The 20,787-nt window shown below is 38.3% G+C and overlaps 1 protein-coding gene across 2 annotated transcripts in view; it reads right to left on the bottom strand.

The window, feature by feature from the left end:
* Wdr26 (WD repeat domain 26) overlaps positions 1–20,787 on the bottom strand; it is a 46,650-nt gene that overhangs the window by 12,776 nt on the left and 13,087 nt on the right. For both annotated transcript variants that reach the window (XM_048439566.3, XM_048439569.3), the window contains exons 6-9: positions 20,105–20,261; positions 13,972–14,110; positions 5,085–5,225; positions 1,061–1,180 (exon numbers count right to left, since the gene is read on the bottom strand). In XM_048439566.3, coding sequence (XP_048295523.2) covers positions 1,061–1,180; positions 5,085–5,225; positions 13,972–14,110; positions 20,105–20,261 — 557 coding nt within the window. The remainder of the gene's footprint in view (positions 1–1,060; positions 1,181–5,084; positions 5,226–13,971; positions 14,111–20,104; positions 20,262–20,787) is intronic.

Below are 20,787 nucleotides of genomic sequence, written 5' to 3'. Positions count from 1 at the left end.
CAGCATTGATTACTTCTATTCCTCAGATACTTTTCGGCTCAGTCGATTCATGAAATTCAACCTTCTTGTGGGTTTGTTGCTGTTCCACAGTGGGTCTCCTATAGCCAGAGCTGATCACAAAGCCAAGGAAGACCTTGGACTTATGATCCTATTGTTCCTATCTCACAAGTGCAATTAGTGTGTGCCATCATGCCCTGTTTGAGCTGAGCCACACCTTCAATTCTACAGCACTGTTAACTGTTTCTGGAGACAGTGGTCTCACTTTACAGTCCAGGCTGGTCTCTAACTCACTAGAGCCCAGGCTACTTCTTTTTTTCTTTTTTCTTTTGGTTTTTCGAGACAGAGTTTCTCTGTAGCTTTGGAGCTTGTCCTGAAACTAGCTCTGCAGCCCAGACTGGCCTTGAACTCACAGAGATACACCTGGCTGGCCTCCCAAGTGCTGGGATTAAAGGCATGTGCCACCACTGCCCAGCTCCCAGGATACTTGTTAACTCTTGGCAATATTCCCACCTCAGCTTCCCATACCGTGCCTGGCTAGCACCGTTTCTCTTACAAAAGCCTAACCTCACTTAAAAGTTATTGCTGAATTTTTCAGTCCTATAAATTAGTACATTTTTTTTCTGAGACACAGTCTCACTATGTAGTCCTGGCTGGCCAAAAACTCAAGAGATCCACCTGCCACTGCCTCTCAAGTGCTGGGACAACAGCCACCACGCCCAGGTAATTTTACATTTTTTATGAATACCAGAAATGGTTTTAAAAGTACAAAGAAGTAATAAAAATTCTACTAAATACTCATAAGAGGTTGGTAAGTAGGTTTTCATATTCTATGTGTCGAGTGAACCTTCATTTTATTTAATCTTTTTTTTTTTTTTTGAGATGGGTCTTACTATGTAACCTTGGCTAGCCTGTAGAACTTAGAGATCTGCCTGCCTCTCATATGTAATTTGAAGTATGTCCCACCATGCCCGGCAACTGTAAATTTTAAACACCATTAAGCAAACAGTTCAATTGACTTTTAAAATAGGAATACCCTGGTGAGGAGACACTCAATACTTACACACTGATAGAACTGCCCGCGCTGACCTCCAGTCACAAAGCGTTTCCCATCTGGATTCCAGGCTACACTGGTCAAACTGTCTTCATGAGATTGGCTCATTTTTGTTCTTAATTCTCCCGTCTATAAGAAAATAAAACTGTGGATAAGATGCTCAAGATGTCTCTCTAAGGGTATGTGCAAAGAAAGAAGAAGACTAGAAAGAGAGGAGGGGAAGAAGAGGAAGGAAAAAGAAAGGGGGAAGGATGTAGAAGGGAGCCAGAAGAATGGAAGGTGACTGTGTATCTTGCTAAGGTACCAGTCCTATTCAGAAAGATGGCTATTTTAAATGGCCTTACCAAAAAACAAGACTACAACACTCAAATAAAAATTAAAAGTTCAGATGCAGTAAGCTTTAATAATCTTCTCATCTTAATAGAATTAAACATGTAATTTTTCACAATCAGGACAATGAAAAGCCCAAAGCTACAAAGCTAATTCTTCTGAGCTTCTCAGTGCAAAATTCTTTATGAATTTTATTCTAAAACTACAGTTAATGCAATTAATAATTCTTCAAGAACACAATTAATAGGTAGTAAGACTATGCCCTTAAAACCACAAAGGGCAATTATAATTATGATAACTATCATATTCAAATGCTCATAATAACACAGCGAAAACGGAAAAAACCTTTTTTCTAATATGTAACTTTACTTCAATTAAAAAGAGCACAGAAGGGGCTGGAGATATGGCTCAGAGGTTAAGAGCATTGCCTGCTCTTCCAAAGGTCCTGAGTTCAATTCCCAGCAACCACATGGTGGCTCACAACCATCTGTAATGGGGTCTGGTGCCCTCTTCTGGCCTGCAGGCACACACACAGACAGAATATTGTATACATAATAAATAAATAAATAAATAAATAAATAAATAAATATTTTTTTAAAAGAGCACAGAAATAATCTCTGTACTGTTTAGCATAGCATTCTACAGTGCTTCCAACTAAACAAGCTTGTTTAGTGCTGAAACCTCAGACATCCTCCTGTTACATGTTCTAAGTTATTCAACTTAGGTGACATTACACATACCATTTAATCTAGTCTTGTTCCATTTTGTTCAGGGATTAGAAACAGGATCTGAGAGGTAAAGCTGCCCTTGGTATAAAAAAAGTACATGGGCATAATTTTCCTGTGAGAAATGGGTAATCAAAAGTAAAAATCAAAGAGTGAAAACAAAGGGTATGATTAGGAACCTGGGGCCAAGTGATAAAGGCACAAGAGGCACAAAATAGAAAGCTAAATGTCTCCCTTACGTGAGAGGAACAAAAAACAATTCAACATCTAAATCCTTCCCCAAACTCTTCACTAGTCTCAGCTATTTAATTACCGTTTTAGTCACTTGACCTGTACAGCTAAAAGTTTAAATGCAAATACAAAAAGCATCCAAATTGGGTGTTTACTTTTAACAAATATGTTAACACAGTAAGTTCTGAGGCAGCAATGTTTTTCTTCTATTTTGCACAGAATTGTGAGTATGAGGTTATTAGGTTAGAAACTTATCTGAAATTCAACAGAAATAGCTTTCGGACTTCTTAAAAGACAACCCTACTAGAAAAGGCTTCAACTTATCAAGTAGTGCATAATGACAGTTAAACATAGACATGATTTAACACCCAGGAACTAAAATCTGACTCAAGTAAAGACCACACAAGTATCAGCCACTGTGTCTCTAGTAAGGTTGTATAAAGTTAGGAAGAAGAAAAAGAAGCTTTAATAGAAAAGAAGAAAAAAGTCTTCTAAAATCAGATTCACTTTAATCTATATTTTATTCCTATTTAATTCCGTGCTTCGCCATTTCTCTAAACCCAGTTACAAATACAACAGTGGCTAATTGCTAGCTTGATTATAAAAGACGTTCTTGGAACAAGATGAGATGTGGGTTAGGTATGAAAAAAAAAATAAGGGCTGGAGAGATGGCTCAGCAGTTGAGAGAACTTATTGCTCTCCCAGAGGATCAGGACTTGATTCTTAGCACACTCACTGTGATTCCCTACCATCAGTAACTCTAGTACAAGGAGATCTGATGCCAGTCACACAAGTGATGCACATACATACATGCAAGCAAAAAATAATGTTATGAAGGATAATGTTATTTTTGAGGATACATACTTGAATATTTAAGAATTAAACATATCTGTAATTTACATTAAAATACTTTGGCTTTGATGTTTAAGTGTTTGTTTGTGTATTTCTGTACATTGTGTACACAAATATCACAAACATAACAACAACTATCAAATCCAGGGTGGTGGGCATATATGATCACTAGACCACCATTTCCTTTCTCTGCTTTTGGGAAACATACTGGTCTCTAACTTGCTACGTAGCTGAGGATGACTCTGAACTCTCAATCCCCCAGCTTTCTCTCAAATAACAGGATTACAGGCAAGCAGTGTCACAAGCATCTATACCATTTCTCAACTTTTCTGATTCCCAAGCTGGATCACTCACTCTATAACAGGTCACCCGGGATTCACTTTACCTCAGTATTCCCTGCCTCAGCCTCCTAATAGATGAAGGATTATAGGTTCGAGACACTATGTTTGGCTTCACCATTTCTCTCTCTCTCTTTTTTAAGATTTTTATTTCCCAGAGCTGGAGTTATAGGTATTTGTACGGTGATTGATTTTGGTGCTGGGAACCAAACTCTGGTCTCCTGAAAGAGCAGTATGTGCTCTTAACCACTGAGCTATCCCTTCAGCCTCTCAAATTTTCAGTATTTGAAAATTCTCTTCAAAAGTTAGGGCAAAGCTGGGCATGGTGATACATGCCTTTTTGGTCCCAGCACTCTGTGAGTTCAAGGCTAGCATGGTCTACAAAACGAGTTCCAGAACAGGACAGACAGGGCTGTTACAGAGAAACCTTGTCTTGGAGAGAGAGAGAGAGAGAGAGAGAGAGAGAGAGAGAGAAAGAGAGAGAGAAAGGACCTCTTACTAAGACAGCACTAGGAGTATGTATTGTACTTGCAGGCCCACCTTAGTATTCACTCTGTTCACGCCACCCACACAACTGCTTGAGTCAGCTCTGTGGAGTATTATTATTACTACTGAATGTAGTCCCAGCTGCCCCGGAGCTTGCTATGAAGACTAGGATGGCCTTGAACTCAGAGACTCTACCTCTGCTTTCCAAGTGTTGGAATCCAAGGTGTCCACTACCACATCCTGGTTGTGGTATTGTTTTCACTCTGGTATTGAAAGTCCCATCCATGAAGCTTTACTTTTAAACTCACACCATGGATTACCATTCCTTTACTCAAAGTTTACATTTTAAATAGGATATTCAAAACCACATAAAATGGAATGAGCCTAATACCAAGTTTTTCTAAGATGGGGTCATAAAGTCTAAGTAAGTTTCCAGTTAGAAACTGTAACATAAAGTATGTTCTGAGCTGGTGGAACTAAACAGGCTCAGACTACTAAATGTAGGTGAAGAGACTGCATACTTGCCATTGAGGTGTGAAATTTTATTTAACACTGAGATTTTACTGCTTGAAAAGTTAACCTTCGCGCACAATGATGAAAAGATAACTACTATAGTTTTTTTCTGGCTAAACAGTATGAATTCCACTGAACAAAGCAAAACATGCTGGAAATGCTTGTTGTCCATCCTTTTAATAAACTTTACTATCCATAATAAATTAAATTTATAAATCTTAACATGAGTTCTAAACATTTGAAGCACTGTAACTTACAAGAGACATGTTACAGTAATTTAGCTTAAATGGTTCTGTTGTAAAAATATTTTTAATTTCTAATATTGTCTTTTATTTTTCTTCTCCCTTTCTGAGACAAAGAGTTTCTCTGTGTAGCCCTTGGCTGCCCTGGAATGTGCTCTGTAGACCACGCAGGTCTTGAACTCAGAGATCCACCTGCCCCTGCCTCCCAAGTGCTGAGATTAAAGCTGTGTGCCACCACTGGCTGGCTAAGAATAAAGTTTTAACAAATGTGTGTTAAGATTATGCTGGACTTAAACCAAGGATAGAACTTGCTCACTTGTACATTCCAAAGCCAAAGCTCAGAGCAGTCATCTGGTCCACAAGCAACAAGATAGTTGTCATCTGGACTCCATGCAATATAAGAAACACCATACGCATGTCCTTCTAATGTTTTAAGCAACTTTAGCAGGTGTGTATCCTAAAAAAAAGAAAAAAGAAAAAAAAAGACAACTTAGTTAACTCCCATTCCTAAAAGCTACCATTTGCTAGCACAACAATTTAAAATGTAAAGAGCTACACTGATAGTATCATTTATTCTGTGAGGTTCTCTGTGTCAATACGGAATAACTAAGCTCAGGCAACGGGCTTCATAGAGATTCGCTCACACCTATTAATCACCTACGATACAGAGCATATTAGGTAGAAACATGAAACTGTCACAGAAATTGACCTTAGGGAGCTTGAAAGGAACTGAAAGTAGATGTGCACACCAAAAGCTATCTCTTTTTATTTAAAAGATGTAAATAACTTCATAGACACATAACAGCACAGAATAAACACTTTCAGGTTATAGAGTTCAACAGTTGATGTAGATCCATAGTCTCGTGGAACAGCATATAAGAGGTTATAAACTCTAAGTGTTATAAGGTTCTCTAATTCTGTAATGTTTTTAACACACACCCCCAAAAGAAATTCCATATCTATTGGTAATCAATTCTCTCCCTGTAGTTCCCAGAAACTACTACTTTATTTTTATTGATTTGTGGAGTCTGGGCATTCCGTATAAATGAAATTAAATATAATACAGTCTCTTGTAGTTGGTTTATTTCATTCATTCCAAAGTCTCTATGCTTCATGCATGTCACAGTATATATTTTCTCTATTTGGTTTCTACATTTTTGAATATTAAGAATAAAACGACAAACAGGTGGTGGTGGTACATGCCTTTAATCCCAGCACTTGGGAGGCAGAGGCAGGTGGATCTCTGTGAGTTTGAGCCAACATGGTCTACAAAGCGAGTTCCAGGACAGCTAGAACTGTTACACAGAGAAACTCTGTTCTCAAACAAACAAACAAACAAAAAACCCACTAAGAATATGTATGTGCTTTTCTGTGGACATGTTTTTATTACTCTTAAATATATACACAGCAGAAGAATTCATGGGCCATTTGCTGTTTAATACTTAAAAAATTGACTATATCATAATATGTTTCCACTAACAAACCAATATCAATACTACTTACGGATATTCACTGAATGTTTATTAAGTCTTTTAAAATATGATAGCAACACAATATTATTAAGAACGACATATCCCAGGGAAGAAAACTAAGTTTTAGTAACATTAAAAAAAATCTCTGTGGGGCTGAAGCGATGGCTCAGCAGTTAAGAGCACTGGCTGTTCTTCCCTGAGTCCAATTCCCAATTACCACATGGTGACTCACACCCATCAGTAACGAGATCTGGTGCCCTCTTCTGGCCTGCAGGAATACATGCAGGCAGAACATTGCATAAACAATAAACAAACAAACAAATAAAATAAAATCTGTACAGGAAGAATTTTCATTTGGGCTTCCTGACTCAAAGGACTATTGCTCTAAGGGCTGAACTATATAGTGCAAATGTGTAAGAGACAAGACTGGAAGAGGTGACATGGTTACTTCACAGTAATGATTTGGTTTATCCAGAGCAAAAAGTCAAGACAGTCTAGGGAATATCTAATAAAATATTAAGTTTTAGCAAGCGATGGGAACAACAATGCTGAAGATGAATCAGAAGGAAAAGACTCAAGAAACCTGTAACAAGCAAACCTAGCAGTTAAAAGAAAAAAAAATCCACCTATCAGAACTAAAGAGATGCGATAAAGACACTTTAGAGATAAAAAATGCAAGTTAAAATTCCAGCTAGCATGTATATTGCCTAGGTCCAATCCCCAGCACTCGGGTGGGGTAGAGGACAAACTCCAGATTTCTGGTTAAGTGAAAAGAAGAGAAATTTTGAAAAATCTAATTATCAGGCAGTGGAGTGCATGCTTTTAATCCCAGCACTCAGGAAGCAGAAACAGGAGGATCTCTGAGTTTGAGGCCAGTCTGGTCTATAAAGCAAGTTCCAGGACAGTCAGGGCTGTTACACACAGAAACCCTGTCTTAAAAAACCAAAAATCTAATAATATAGAAAAGTACTGAGCATAGCTAAAAAAGTCTTATTTATGTGTTTGTATGTGTGTAGAGAGGGTTTGTATATTCCTGTAGAGGCCTTGAGCGAGTAGGTCCCCTGGAGCTGAAGTTACATGCAGTTTGGAGTAGCCTGAATAGACTGGATATTAGGGCTGAGAGCAGAACTGAGGTCCTCTGGAAGAACAGGAAGTGTTCTTAAATACTGAGCTGCCTCTCTAGCCCCTTGTGCCTAAATTTAAGCCTGGGGGTAGATAAAGTCCACTAGCGATGACCTGTAAGAAACTATAAACAGGTCTTAAACTAGTTTGATAAAATTGAAACCTTCTGGCTTCAGAAACTAACTATGGATTGTTTATTATGCTGCTTATTCATAGGACTAAACTCATCTTTTATGACAGTACATTAACAATGCAACTGCTGATACCTCTTTGAAGAGCTAAGAAGCACCTATATCACATCAACAATAAGAGGTCAAAATGGCTTGCATAATTTTACATCTTTTTTGACTAGCTTAACATTGCCAAAGAACAAAATTTAGACAAAACAATACTCCAGAGGAACACAAAGATTTTCTTCTAAATTGACAATAAATTACTTTAGAAATACTTATCCAGAAAACTGATTGTTTGAACATGCCTGCTTTTTTCGTACTGGAGAGGTTAGATATAGAAGACCACAAGTTAAAAGGCCTGGGTGGGCTACACAGCAAGATCCTGTCTCAAAAAAATCTACAGTAGGGTGGGGGGGAAGAGAGACAAAAAAGGGAGGAAAAAAACTCAATTGTTTTATATACCTCAATAAGAATGAACTCCATACATCATAAAGATATTGCTCTTCCACAGGACTCCTGTTGGGGAATATTATTTTAAGGTGTGTTGCTTTTGTTTATGTTGCATTTGATTAACTGTGAAGCTGTAATTTTTTTGCCTAAAACACCTGACAGTCATAATAAAGAGATGAACGGCCAATAGCAAGGCAGCAGCAAGGATAGGCAGGGCTGGCAGGCAGAGAGGATAAAAGGAGAGGAACAACAAGAGAACAAGGAGAGGAGGACATCAGCAGCCAGTCACGGAGTAAGAAGGAAAGAAAGGTACACAGAAAGAGAGAAAGATAAAAGCCCAGAGGCAAAAAAGGTAATCGTGATAACATAAGTTAAGAAAAGTTGGCAAGAAACAAGCCAAACTAACAAGCCTAACTAAGAATAAACCTCCATGTGTGATTTATTTGGGAGCTGGGTGCTGAGTCCCACAAAAATACAAGGGAGTAAAACAACACACAACAGACTTCGTTTGATTCCCAGCACCAATAGGGCAACTCACAACTACCTAACTCTAGTTCCATGGAACACAACACCCTCTTCTGGTCTCCACAGGTAGCAGGGGCACAGATACACACACACTGGGCAAAATACCCATATACATTAAAAACAACAGCAACAAAACCTTAAATTCTTTTTTTCTACACACTAATCCCAGCATTGGGGAGGCAGAGCAGAAAGATCATGAATTCTAATTCAACCTGGAATCCAGTTTAAACAAAACAAGTAACAAAAATGGGCATAAAAAATACATATTCAAGCCGGGCGGTGGTGGTGCACCCTTTTGATCCCAGCACTTGGGCTCACAAGTCTTTCACCCCAGAACTAGGGTGGTGGAGACAGGAGTGATGGGCAGAGAGAAATAAGGGAAGGAGTGCAGTCCAGTCTGAGGTTTGCTGGAGACAGATGCAGTCTGGAGAAGCAGTCTGGAGAAGCAGTCTGAGGACAGGATCGCCATCCCCTTCGGTCTGACCATTTGTAGAGGTAAAAGAACTCTCTAGTTGCTGGGCACCCTGCTTCTCTATCTTCAGCATTAACCCCTATATCTGACTGGGCTTTTTTTTTTTTTTTATTAAGACCAATTAGAATTTGTGTTACAAAGGACAATTAGGGCCTAAATAAAACTATTGTCTTAAAAAAAAGAAAGAAAAGACAAAGAGGAAAAACAGTGCAGTCAACTTTTCTAAATAGTATCTGACATAAAAAAAAAAGAGTTCACCAGTCTCAGAGGACTTTTTCTGTAGTACGGCCATCTGAAAGTCATCCTTCTCATTTCAGACTGGAATCTAAATATTAATTCTGCATTCCTAAATTAATAGGGCCAAGAAAAAAATTCCTTTTACCATAAAAGAAAGAAGAAAATAAGACAGGCAGACAGACAGACAAAGAAAACCCTATTATATTCTGCACACCCAGTAGTCAAGAAAAACCCATTCTGCAAACACTGGCATCAAGTCTACACCCCTCAGCAAGAGATGCAGAAGATCTGCTTCATTGGTTCACCTCCTGAACTTCCACTCTTCTTCTCCCAGACGGCCCTAGGATATTCTCAATCAGTTTCACCTAAGCAGTTCTTTGATCTTTCACCTAAATTCTTTTCTTACTTTCCTTAGCTTTCTAGATGTAGCGAGATCTCTTCTGAGCTCCCACAGCGTCCATTATAGAATCATCAGGGTTTATTATCATATGCTTAGTTGCCTAGATTAAAAAAAATTAACACACAATAGGCATTTTATACTGGCTAAATAAAGTGGGAATCTCACAACTGCTAGCAAAACAAACTTAACAAAATCCCTCAGAATTCAAAGGTCATGTGTACATCCCAGAGTCTTTCTAGTGTCATTTGTGACTCTTTGCCATCACTAAAAATAAGTCTATTTTATTTAATGAAGGGGTCAAGTCACACACCTTTTCTACCAGAATGTCTTTGTTGTGTCCCCATCTGTATGCTATACCATAGCTCTAATAAGGTTCCTTTATGTCCTCATACTTCAATTGAAAATAAACATAGTAACATTATTTAATTGCATCTTATTGTCCTTTCTAACCTGTACAATCCTTTGATGGGCTTCTTAACCTGACATCTACAAGAAAGGGTCCATGGACAGGAGCAGGGTCTTGGAACACAAATGATTAAAGGTATTATCTCTAAGCAACCACTCCCTAAAATTCAGCATCCCCCCCCCCGCTTTTTTTTTTTTTTGAGACAACAATTTCTCTGTGTAGCTCTGGTTGGCTGCAAACTCAGAGATCCACCTGCCTCTGCCTCCCACGTGCTAGGATGTGCACTTAAAGGTGTGTGCCACCACTCAGATTCCTTCCATCTTGAATGTAGGTAAGAAACAAAACAACAGTTTATTAGCATACTGTGGTGATAAATTATAACAAAATTATCTCTTGGTAAGTGGAGGGAATAGGAAGGAGTGGGAACTTGGATTTGTATATATAATGAAAAAAGATAAGTTTGTCTTTTTTAAAAAAAAAATTAAAAATAACAAAAAACCCTCCCAAAACAAACAACAACAACAACAAAACCCTATCTCTTACATTCTAAAGGACTGGAACTTCTGCTGGACCTTAAGGTCATTTATGATTGAAGATTGCTGCTCTACTGTGTACTCAGCCCATGTGTTTACTTAAGAGCACAATGCTACCAGGCATGATGGCCTAAGTCTTTTAATCCCAGTGCTCCCGAGGCAGAGGCAGGTGGAGCTGAGTTTGATGCCAGCCAAGACTACATAGAGACCCCTCCCCAAAACAACGAAACAGAGAGCCATGTAAATAACCAAACTTACTGGCCTTGCCATGGAATCGACTTTCACAGCCTAAGCTGACATTTTAAGTGACAATTTTTAGTTATGTACTCTTCCATACCCAGACCCAAGGTAACACGTGTGGACATATGCTATGATAATCATTTGCTGAAAATAATATGAAAGTGGCCTTATAAAATAAATATCTACCATAAATGTTGATTACAGCATACAGATATTATTGCTGTTAGCCTTTGATATCTGTGATGCCTTTGTTAGAGATAGAGTCACAAAACAGCATTAAAGCAAACAGATCAGATTCATACAGCAGGCAGATGGGGGAGAGATGAGAATTCAAATCTGGGCTCATTGTTGGTTAAATTACTCCAAGGAGAAGCGTTTATTATTTCTTTTCATTAATGGATGCTGTGGCAGTGGTCTGAAAGAAAATGGTCCCCAAAGGGAATGGCACTAGGAGGTGTGGCCTTGTTGGGGTAGTTGTGTCACTGTGCGGTGAGCTTTGAGGCCTCCTATGCTCAAGCTATGCCCAGTGTGGACAGATTCCTGCTGCCGCCTGCTGATCAAGATGTAGAGCTTTTAGCTACTTTTCCAGCACCTGTCTGTCTGCATGCTGCCATGTCCCCCATGGTAATAAACTAAACCTGTGAACTGTAAAAGTCATCCCAATGAAATGTTTTCTTTTATAAGGGTTGCTGTAGTCACAGTGTCTCTTCACAGAAATAGAAACCCTGACTAATACAGAAGCCAATGAACTATTTGTGACTTAATCTATCACTAATGTATTAACGAATCAATCCCACACCAGTTATGTTTTAAGGGGTTATTTATTTGGCGGGGGGTAAAACTTACATACACCATAAACCGTCAGGAAGGGAGCCTAGTCGCTGGAGCAGGAGCCGGGAGCAGCAGCTGAGACCGAGCACCGGAACCAAGAGCCGGAACCAAGAGGGCCTATTCCGGATATGCTTCTCTTTTTAAAAGAGAAATATACCACGCCCCAGTGGGCTGGTATTTTAGCAGCTATTGGCTGACGGAGCAGAAGTCGCTCCCCGCTGCACTGTGGGCTCGTATTTCAGCGACTATTGGTTGAGGCAGCGGAAGTTACTCCCACAACACTAATGCATTTAATCTGATGCAACATACATAGAAGTATTAGGTAACAGTAAATTCAGTATGCCTTAACAATAAATTTCAAATACTCTTATTTCATATTGAAATTGTTGCAGATATCTTACAATATTATTTAAGTTTACTAATTCAGAATGCTGGTAATCATTATCTGCTACTAAAATTATTTAAGGAATATAACATATTGTACCTTTTTATTCTAGGTAGAGAGCCCACATTTCAATATAATTAGGTTCCTTAAATAATTAGTGCATAGTTTATAATTAAATCATATATGGAATTATATGTGTGTGTGTATATATGTCAAACACACACCTGAGGTCAGCTATGTGTACTTAACAGTATTATTTTAAGATAACCAGTAAGTCTGTCAGGATGCTAACTAGTTATTAAGGCACAAAAAGGTAAGAGCTCTTTTTTTTTTTAAAGAAAATTATTTATTTATTTTTATTTTGTGTGCATTGATGTTTTGCCTACATGTACGTCTATGAGAGGATGTTGGATCCTGGAGTGATAGACAGTTTTAAGGTGCCATGTGGGAGCTGGGAATTGAACCTCGGTCCTCTGGAAGATCAGTCAGTGCTCCTAACTGCTGAGCCATCTCTCCAGCCCCTAAGACCTCCTTCTTCATAGTAAGGAATGCTGTTCTTTCCTGTCGCCAGTTACAGCATATCACAGGAAGGTATTCAAGAAGTATCTGTCTCAAATTTGTATTTTTCCTTCTATGGTGCCTTTTATTAGTTATGTATGTTGTATGTGCATGATACTTGTATGCGGGCTGACATGCCATGGCCTGTATGTCAGGACAATTTTGTGGAGTCATTACTTTCTACCTTACAAAAGTCCCAGGGAACAAAATCAGGTCTCCAGAAAGCACATGCCTTCTTCAGTCGCTGAGCCATCCTATTGGCTTGTAAGACTAATCTGTTGTTGTCTTACTCAAATTTGGGGACAATATATTTATCCAAAGGCAAAAGTCTTGCTTTAGTCCTAAACCAAGTTTTATTTACTTTAGATCTTAGGTGAATGGCTCCTAAAACAAGTGTAGTTCCTTAACCTATTTGGATTTATGTTCTTTTTGACTAGTAGATAATGTTCAATTGGTTAAAAGAAATGAACATGTTTATTTCTACATATCTGTAGGTTATCTAGTGATAAAGACTCTTCTGATTAGAGAAAATTTAGTTCTTAAAATCCATATGCAATAATTTTCAAATATTATCATTGGGGAAAACTAGGTAAGACTCCACAGGAGATCTGCAAATTATACTGGGGACTTTAACATTTCTACCCCAGTTTCCTCATCTCAACACAAGAGGTTTAGCACCTCAGAGTCTTTCAGAGGATGAAAGAATGCACAATGACTTAGCACAATCTCTAGCATAAACCCTGAACAACTAGGATAATATTAACCTACAAACATATATATATAAACACAAAGAGGAAAAATTTATAGAAAAAAATGATCAACATAGACAGATATGATGATACATCTCTATTTGCCCAGTGTTCAGGAAGACTGGCTGGGGCTGGAGAGTTCCACACCAGCCTGGGAAACTGAGTGAAAACTTGCCCCCCAAAATAAGTAAATAAATAAAAACAAATCAAATGACAAACATGACCAAAAAAGGCACTTGCAGAAGTCAACTACTTCTACATCTGTATATTAAAAACGGTAAGTTCCTGGGTGTGGTGGCACACACCTTTAGTCCCAGTACTCAGGAGGCAGAGGCAGGCAGATCTGTAGTTTATCTACACACAGCAAGTTCCATGACAGTCAGAGCTACAGAAAAACCCTGTCCCGAAAAACAAAAACAAACAAGTGACCAGTGAGTTAAGATTCAAAAGTAAAATAGCCCGGGTTTGACTGCTATCGTCTGTACCATGGCTCACAACCATCTATAGAGCTCTGTATCAGAAACACTCCAGTCCTGTGCAAAAGAGGCACACACGTGATACATACACTTATGCTGGCAACACACATAAGATAAACCTAAACAAATAAGTACCCCTTTTTGCGGTCTAAGAACTCATACAGGAATACATACCGGATCAACTTGCCATATGATAACTGTGGTGTCCTTTGATCCTGTTGCTAGTTTAGTGCCATCATTAGAGAATTTACAGAACCACACTTCATTACAATGCTCCGTAAGTATCTGCTGAGTGTAACAGGGGAATTGCCTCCTAAAACAAACAGATCCACACATAATTACTCTTTCAAAGCATTTTTAGCAATATTGAGAAGGGCATTTTAACAACCGGCAAAACTCCTTTTGGAGTTCTCAAGTATAAAATATGAATGAATGTATTTACAAGTCTCAAGAATCAAATTTATTTTGGTTATGCTAAAATACTATGATATCAGGCACTTTTTGTTCAAGTCAACTTTAGTTAAAATCTGTAATATAGAATCTACTTCCACCTAAAGTTTACTTTTTTGCTGCCTTTTGAAAGCTTCCTGGTCTGATTAAGGCAATTCATATAAGTAATTATTATTATTCAGGAATTATGTTTACCACTTTATAGATAAATGGCTTTAGTTGGTTGTTCTACAAGGAGTAAGAAATAATGTAGCATCTTGAAGCATATAATTCAGTTAAGCTATTATTAAAAGCTTTGGTATGACATAAAGAAAACGGGGCCAGTGAGATGGCTCACAGGGTAAAAGTGCTTGTTGATCAGCAGACAATCCATCCTTAGAACCCACACAGTACAGAGAACCGACTCCTGAAGTTGCCCTCTGCCTCCACACATGCGCTGTGAATCACATGCACACACTCATTAATAAATAACGAGAACTGGCCAGATGGCTCAATGGGGGAAGTGCCTGCTGTCAAGTCTGATGACCTAAGTTCAATTCCTGGGACAAACATGACGATGGAAGGAGTAAAACAACTCCTGCAAAGAATGTGTCATGAGCATTTTACCTACATGTATGCATGTGTACCATATGTGCGCCCCATGTAGCATATGACAGCCAAGAGAGGGTGCTAAGACTCCCTAGAACTGGAGTTAGACAGTTATGATCCACCATGTGTGTGCTAGGAACCAAACTCAGGTTCTCTGCAAAAATACCAAGTACTCTCTTAACCACTGGGCCATCTCTCCAGCCCTCCTGCCCATTTTGACACCGGTTCTTATTACTGTAGCCCAGGCTTGCCTGAAACTCTTCATCTTCCTGCCCTGAGTCTTCCAAGTACTGGATTGATAAACAGGCAGGTATGATCTTGCTCAAGTCATACTTTTAAATTTATCTTCAAAAGTTCTTTTTAAGTTTATCTTCCAAAGACTTCAGTCTTCTCTATTTTTCCTCAACCAATAGTACTAAGAGTCCAGCAGAGTGGAGTGAGCCTACAGTCCCAGCACTCGTGGAGCTCCAGCAGGAAGACTGACTGAGTCCGAGAATTTGAGACCAGCATGGGCAACACAGCAAGATCCTGTCTCAAAAGACAAAACAACTAGTGTGCACCAGTATGCACACAAGGAAAAGTATACTGTCAACTGATCAGCCTGACAGGTGGCAGGCAATTAGCCTTAGCAGGTAATACTTGGCAACTTTATATTTTTAGGTTACTTAACTAAGAACTGCTTTAGTATTAAACTGTTATTTTACTCTGAACATAAATAATGCATAATTGTATTTTATTAAGCACTTTACTAGGTGACAAGCACTGCATGTGACACTTTCTATAAGATAGTCTTTTATTTTTTTCTTATGTATATGGGTGTTTTGCCTGCATTTCTTTCTGTGTACCTTGTGTGCAGTGCATCCACACAAGCCAGAAGAGGGAGCTGGAAACCTGGCAATGGAGTTATAAACAGCTGCTAACCATGCAGGTGCTGGGAACCACATCTGGGTCCTCATCAAGAACAACTACTCCTAACTGCTGAGCCATTACTCCAGCCTCCAGAATACTAATTCTCGAAACTAATTTGACAAGAGAAATTTTATCACTCCCATTTTTACAAGACTCAAAAAGTCATTATCTTACCAGATTTTCACAAAACTAGCTAAACTAAATTTTGAACCTATAATTGACTAAATTATGTTTCCAAATGTCAACTTTAAATACTATTTTCAAAGACTAATAAAATTGTAATAAAAATCATATGCCTGAAGTTGATTTGATTACAGTAGAAAGATTCATTTAGATTAGCAAATAACCTGTAAGGACTGACTCAAAATTACAGGGCATTAAATCACTTAGTCTCTTGACAGCTGTCAGTCAATTTAAAATTATCACTTTATCTTCTTGTGTTGTTCCTCTCTCCCTCCAAGACAAAGTTTCTTTGTGTAGCTTTGGAGTATTGTAGAACAGGCTGACCTCGAACTCACAGAGATCCACCTGCCTCTGCATCCCCAGTGCTGTGATTAAAGGTGTGTGCCTCCACCCCCCAGCTAGCATTTAATCTTTTACTAAGTCTAAGGGGGGCTGGAGAGATGGCTCGGTGGTTAAGAGCACTTGCTACCCCTGTAGAAGGCCTGAGTTTGGTTCCCAGCATCCATATAGCTGCTCACAGCTGTCTCTAACTCCAGCTCCAAGAGAGCCAGGAATCTCTTTAGGCTCTGAGGACAGCAGGCACACACACAGTGCACGAAGGCAGAACATTCACACACAGAAAATAAAATCTAGAGAAAATTAAAAATAAAGGCTACAGTAAACTGCAAATTTATTAACATCCTTTTCAAATACATAAGTGATGGCTGATGTCCTTGTTCTCAAATAAATTCAAAACTTAAGATGGTATTAAAAACCAGTACTGTATGAAAGAAAACAGTAAATGTAGCACTTTGAACAAATTCAATCTTTAACTTGTGTCTACAAATATTTTATAAAAATCCTGTACTAAAAAAATTGTACTTATAAAAGTAGTATATAAAAACATACTTCCATTAGTTATCAGTGTGAAAAAGTCCAGAAAATTCTTTCTTTAAAATAAAAAGTTCCTTACTGATCACATTTAAACCAAAAATATGCACAAACTAGTTGATAAAAACTTGTGTACAATCTAATAAAAACTCTTCAGTGTTTACATGGGTTTCTCAAAGTCATAATCAGTTATTCATAATCAATTCTCTATTCACCAGAGAGGAAAGAATGGATAGTATGTTTACATTTTATTTCAGAAAATATCTTTCTAACTCCAATGCTAAAATGTAGTTTCTAGAAGAAAATAAAGTAGATGGTTAAAAATGATCAAATTTTCTTTTGAAGACCTCCAGCTAAACTTAAGGAATTAAATTCAGGCTCTACTTTCCAGTCTGGCAATGAAGGGACAACTTACTGAGTTAATGCCTGGTGTTACTCTCTTAGTCTCCTTAAAATCTACCTCTAGAATGAACAGCTGGGGACGGCTCCTGGTTTCCGGCTTGGTGAACTGGGTAGGTAGATCCTCCCTGAGATAGAAAATGCAGGGGAAGATGGCTTGGCAGCTGAAGTTCTTGCAAGCAAGCAAGAGGATGGGAAGTTCAGATGCTCTGAACCCCATGTAAATGCCAGGTTGACATGGTAACCCGTCTGTAACTCCAGCCTCTGAAGGTGGAGACAGGGGATCTCTGGAGCAAACTGGCTAGAGACTTGCTGAGATTGGTGAGCTCCAGGTTCAGCCAGAGACCCTGTCTTAAAAGAATAAAGTGGAAGAACAACTGAGGAAGATTTCCAGTATCAACTTTGGGCCTCCACACAGATGCACCCATATGTACATGTGTACCCACAAACATGTGAAAACACATATACTCAAGCACATACATCATACATGTGACAAATAAAAAAATATAGAACTCAAGTGTAAAAAAAACAAAAACAAAAACAAGCAGACTTAGCAAGCCTGAGTAAGAGGCAGAGAAAAATCTATTTGGATCTGCTGTGTTTAACTAGAGCAACAGCCAAACTGTACTCAGACCTAAGGCTCAGGAGAGAAAACTGTAGCTCTGGCCTATTTCCAGGAGACCCTAGATTCGTGGAAGTATAACCTATGGAAGGAAGATGAGAAAAGAGGAACCCTGGGACAAACTATTAAAAGGACAGACAGAGAAAAAGAGCCCTTGGAGGGTTCAGAGTATCAATCTAGAGCCTAGAATATTTATAGAAAGCTATAATGCTGTAGTAGTGTAGAAAGCTTGAGAAAACCTGGAAGGCAGCTGCTGAATCAGACAGACTATCCTCGCCAACATCAGCAGCAGTGACACTAGAGGGACTTGGTGAAGAAAAACAAGGACAGACCAAAGAACTGCACAGCGAGCAGGGAACGATTTGAGAAGTTACCCTTGAAGGAGGGAAGTGATAAACAGAAGGAGCAATGCTGTTTTTAATTTACTGTTATATGTATGAGTGTTTTGCCTGCAAAAGTAAGTCCATGTACCACGTGTGTGAATTTTTTTAATCATAAAGAAGATCTGAGGAACACTTTTAAAAAGCAAGAGTTTCAGTTTTAGTAAAATGTCAGAGTGCTTTACACATGGTCTGATGAGCACCCCACCCGAGGTGAAGGACAGAAAAAGGACTAAGTATTTCTCATACAGTTCTCCAAATAGTGACATCAGGAACTAAGGTGTGCATACAGGGGGGAAAGATCCTCCTGTCATGGGTTTCTGTTTCCATGCATGTAGGAAAGGCTCTTATTTTCTGACACTTCTGGCACTATCAGGTATACTTGTCACCTTTCAGTTCCCTCAGCAGAAATGAATTTATGAGCCACAAAGAGACCTTGGTCTACAAGTGACCTAATTTTAACAACAACCTAAAGGAGCTATGAAACAAGGGACAGACTATATAGCCTTTAATCTATCCCCTACCCACCTACTCATTCAACTTAAACAAAAAAGCTCTAAAAGTTCTCCCAAAGAAGTCAAAGAACAGTGCCAAGGAGTGAGTCGGGCTAAGGGAAAAGGATTACTAATCACGTCCTATGCTAGCACAACAGTAACTCACACCAAAGCACAATCCAGTACTTCAAGAAGAGCACCATTTCTAAGGCCAATAGCTCAGACAAGTGCAGTCAGCGATGACACAACTACACACACAAGCAGATTATAGGGCTGGGGAGAGGGCTCAGTGGTAGAGCTTTTGACTAGCATTTGAAAAGACCTATGTTCTGTTTCTAGCACTGATGAAAGAAAAAACAAAAACAAAAAAAGCAAAGTAAAACACTTGGTTTAAACACACCTCAAGGGACTGGAGAGATAGCTTGGCAGTAAGTAAGAGCAATGGCTGCTCTTCCAGAGGTCCTGAGTTCAATTCCCAACAACCACACAGTGGCTCACAACCATCTGAAATAGCATCTGATGCCCCCTGTTGGCATGCAAGTGTACATGCAGAGCACTTATACATAAGATATAAATTTTTAAAATAAATAAATATTAAACATTCCTGAATATTATTTTAAAGCAGTATCTACATGTATGCATAGCATTTCTGGTTATTCAAAAGCGCCTTATTGATTAATATATACACTCTGTCTTTCACCATCAAAATTCATTTCTTTCATTACTTCTTCAATGAATGTGAGAAGGAACGGAGTATGTGCACTACAGCAGCCTGCTTTCAGTGTTTGACTGATCAGAACCAAACCACTTCTTTCCTCAAGTTTGGAAGGGTTCACAATTTCTATCTTGGTATTTTAAATTTAAAGTTATGATTTAATTTTGGAGAGCATCATTAACATAGAAGGGAAATTTTTACTAAAAAGTATTCAACACCAAAAGACAAGCTTGAATTCTTCCAACTTCAATTATGTACATGGTTTGGTAAACATAAACACAAAGTTAAAGCCTATTATTCTAGCCTTTTTGAAGCCATTCTACAAAAAGCAGAACTTTAACTTAAGAAAAAAGCATTTCAATGATTTATATATGTAGAAAATAACTTTGTACATAGTTAAAATGTTGAACACAGGAAATAACTAACCAAACCCACAGGTAAGAAAACGAAAAATTGGCTTTTGAGCTTCAGGTCCCAACTGTGACTTACTACACATAAACATAGGCTTACATAGTAGAAGCTAATTTTCTATTTTTTTCTACTAAGTTTCAATTTTAGCAGTACTGGGTTTTACTGTGAATAAATAGTAAATCAGATATGAACTGTTGTTATACAGCTACACAAAGAAACCCTAGAAAGTTCATAATTCCATCTGTAATACACTAACATTTGAAAATGTAGGAAAATTTTCTCTTACCTACTACAAACATGATCTATAAGTAGAGACACAGAATCTAGATTATTGTCAAGTTTGGTATTGTGATATAGGCACCGATCCCTTTGTAGCTCCACCGCCTGCCGCAGAAGAGTCTGTAAACGCCGTGGGGGAAGCATCACTGATGGTGGTAAATAGGCTTTAATAAAAGATATTTTAAAAAAGAGAAATAAAAATAATAATAAACTGTAAACTTTTATTTAAGACATTCAGTTCTCTTCTGCTGTACCTTTTACCTCAGTATTACTGTTTCTGCTACACAGACAAAAGCTCCAGGGACATGACATAAGGGAAGTCGGAGGGACATTTTCAAAAACTACAGTGATATTCCCACTAGAAAGGAGTAATTGGGCTATATCCTGTAGGCGGAGTTTCTGCAGGGAATAACACCACATACAAAACACACTACAACAGTAAAAAAAGATGGGACAGAAAATACAACGATGATTATGTATCAGTAGACGATTATGTATCTCAGGATGAGATAAATTTTTACTTAACAAAGAGTAAGCCAAAACTCTGAGGCTACTAATGCCAAAGGTACCATGTTAATTCAGAGAATAGAATCAATACAAACTTATTCTAATTCTCTTATGCTTTACATTTATCCCAGGTATATGGAGTATGTATTTTCTGATTCTTGAGATTTCTACTCTGTATTTGAA

The sequence above is a fragment of the Myodes glareolus genome, chromosome 5 (genome assembly GCF_982192425.1).
Source record: "Myodes glareolus chromosome 5, mMyoGla1.1, whole genome shotgun sequence".
In the NCBI taxonomy this organism is placed as follows: domain Eukaryota; kingdom Metazoa; phylum Chordata; class Mammalia; order Rodentia; family Cricetidae; genus Myodes; species Myodes glareolus.
The sequence above is the reverse complement of the archived record's forward strand: the minus strand, read 5'-3'. Positions and strand labels throughout refer to the sequence as shown.